Here is a 2,500-nt window from a genome sequence, read left to right on the forward strand (position 1 = left end):
CTTTGGTAAACATGTTTTGACATGCAGAGTGCCCAAAAGAGTATTTCAAAAGATAATGTAATGCATTGAAATTTATATTTTTTTCTGGTCCGCCACCCCGACCTCAGCACCAAGACCTCCACCTCACCTGCAAGCTTACAACACCACACAAAGTGGCGTGTTGTAAGCTTGTAGATCAACAATTTCTGCTATTTTAGAAAATTTCCATTTTTCTAAATGGAAATGATTGACAATTATGCAAAAATAATTGCGATTATCTATAAATGCACCAAGTCTCTGTACGTGTGTATGTATGTATGTACGTCCGTAATACACTTAACTCGAGAACCGTTCGCCCCACCGACTTCAAATTAGACACACGCGTTCCACACCCCCACAGGGAGTGCAGTGCCCGGTGTTGAGTCCATAGGAATTGATCACACCTGATCACCCCTAGATCTCCATATATGGAGCTGGCCTGTTCTGACATCACCAGTGCCCAACTACCAATAATAAGAGATTAGGCCATTATGTAATAACTGTGACAGGCCTACTACACCCCACCGCTCCGCCCTCTTAACTCACCAGCCTGGTTGGTGGTGACGGTCACTGAGACGGCCTGCTCCGGCCCGGGGCTCTGCGGGGAGACGCCGTTCACCGCCCAGATCTCGAAGGTGTAGTTGGTGTGGGCCTGCAGGTCGTTGATGGACACCCGCGTGCCCCTCAGGCTGAGCCGCTGGGGGCTGAAGTGGACGTCGTTGCCGCAGGGCTGGCACCGGCGGCCCTCGGCACCGCAGCGCTTGCACACAACGTTGTAGGTGAGGTCGTGGCGGCCGCCCGAGTTCAGTGGCGTGCTCCACTCCAGGTTCACCGACGTCTCGTTGACGTTGGAGATGAGGTTGAGGGGCGCCGTGGGGGGGCCTGGAAGGAGATTCAGACAGAGGTACGTTAATGGCCAGAGAAGTTTGTTCATGCCAGGTGTTTCACTATGAGGGCTGCTCACATCAAATACCATCAATCAACGAATCACAGCGCAACAACTTCATGAAAGTGGTGCAAACATTTGCAAGAAATTAAGGGTATGGGGCAGGAAAAAAGGAAATGCAATTAAAAAGGGTTTGAAGATTGATTAGGAGCAATACTTGAAGCCACTAGTCTCGTATAGCCCGCCTTCTCATGCGTCTGGTGACATCTAAATGCAATATGGGCTGGAACAGTTAAGACAAACTGATGCCCTCCCTACTGCTTTAAAAACTCATCATATCGCCATGCCATTATGAAAGAGTGTGCTAAAGTATTTGTATTGGTTTTGTACCGCAGTTACTTTACAATCTCTGAATTGTTTCCATTCAGTTTGAGCCCCTACATCAAATATACCCATCGAATATACCCTTTAGAAGTCACCAGACGGTATCGGTAGATGGAGATTGCCGAGCCACAAACCTTAGCTTGAGGCTAGCGTTACAAAATGGAGGACAAAGGGTGAATTCAGCTTAAAGTGCTTTGTGTTGACTTGGTGTGAAGTGTAGCAGACCTGCTGACAGGATGACTCTCTGAAGGACATTATTTCACAATGGATAATATTAGCTTTGTGTTGACTGCTGTGAAAAGCTGAAATCCAAGACTGGGGCACACTCTTGGCTATTGACTAAATCCAAAGGGTACTATATATATTATATATATAAGATGAATAGCATGTCTAATTGAGTGGGCTGTCCCCTTTATTGAGAACTAAGGCTTCTTGAATTCCCTTTTAATGTCCTGTCCATTACAGCTGGGGAGGATCCAATTTCACCCCAGTTAATTCAGTATGTTAACTGAAATCCAATAGGCTGGCAGATTTCTTTTCCATTCATGTGTCGAATGTTTCAGCTGGAGATGGCAGCGTGCCCGTAGCCCGCTGCTCACAGTGGGAGCATGGCAACGACTCAGAACTTTCTGACAAAGTTTGCTTTGGGGCCTGTTATTAAGGTTCCTACTTTGATGTAGTTCTGCTAACAGGAAGCAGTTTTAAAGTGGGAGGAGTCCTGCGGAAGCGACCATGTGAATGCGCCCCGTTTCCTGCGCTCATCAATCCCAATTTGCATGTCAGCCACGTTGTAATTGATGTGCTTTTTCTGCTGCTTTCAAACATAAGAAACCATAATTGACTTAGTCCTCTCTTTCTCTTTCTCTCTCTCTCTCGTTTTTTCCTCACACTAATGAAGCTCGCACGCCGGCGGATCGATGCAGGGTGAAATATGAAAGCTAGTCGGTTCCTAGACGATCCATTTCACAACGGAAATTAATTATCAGTGTTATTTTTGGAGGAGCAGAGGGACAATGAGCGATTTCACACACAGGCATGGAAAGAAGAGCAGGGCGGGGGGGAGTGAGAGTGCATGCATGCGTTGGACTGGGGGTGCAATGCAGAGCTTGACTGTACTGTATTGTGACTGTTGTATGTACAAGTAGGTTTCAACTGCAGCCTGCATGGATTTGGGTGGGTGTACACGTGTGTGTGTGTGTGTGTGTGTGTGTG

The 2,500-nt window shown here is 47.1% G+C and overlaps 1 protein-coding gene across 2 annotated transcripts in view; it reads right to left on the bottom strand.

Annotated features, from left to right (window-relative positions):
* epha4l (eph receptor A4, like) overlaps positions 1-2,500 on the bottom strand; it is a 58,677-nt gene that overhangs the window by 26,818 nt on the left and 29,359 nt on the right. For both annotated transcript variants that reach the window (XM_083773833.1, XM_083773832.1), the window contains exon 5: positions 565-900. In XM_083773833.1, the coding sequence (XP_083629959.1) occupies positions 565-900 (336 nt within the window). The remainder of the gene's footprint in view (positions 1-564; positions 901-2,500) is intronic.

Source organism: Protomyctophum parallelum (genome assembly GCF_964188405.1).
Source record: "Protomyctophum parallelum genome assembly, chromosome: 9".
NCBI lineage: Eukaryota > Metazoa > Chordata > Actinopteri > Myctophiformes > Myctophidae > Protomyctophum > Protomyctophum parallelum.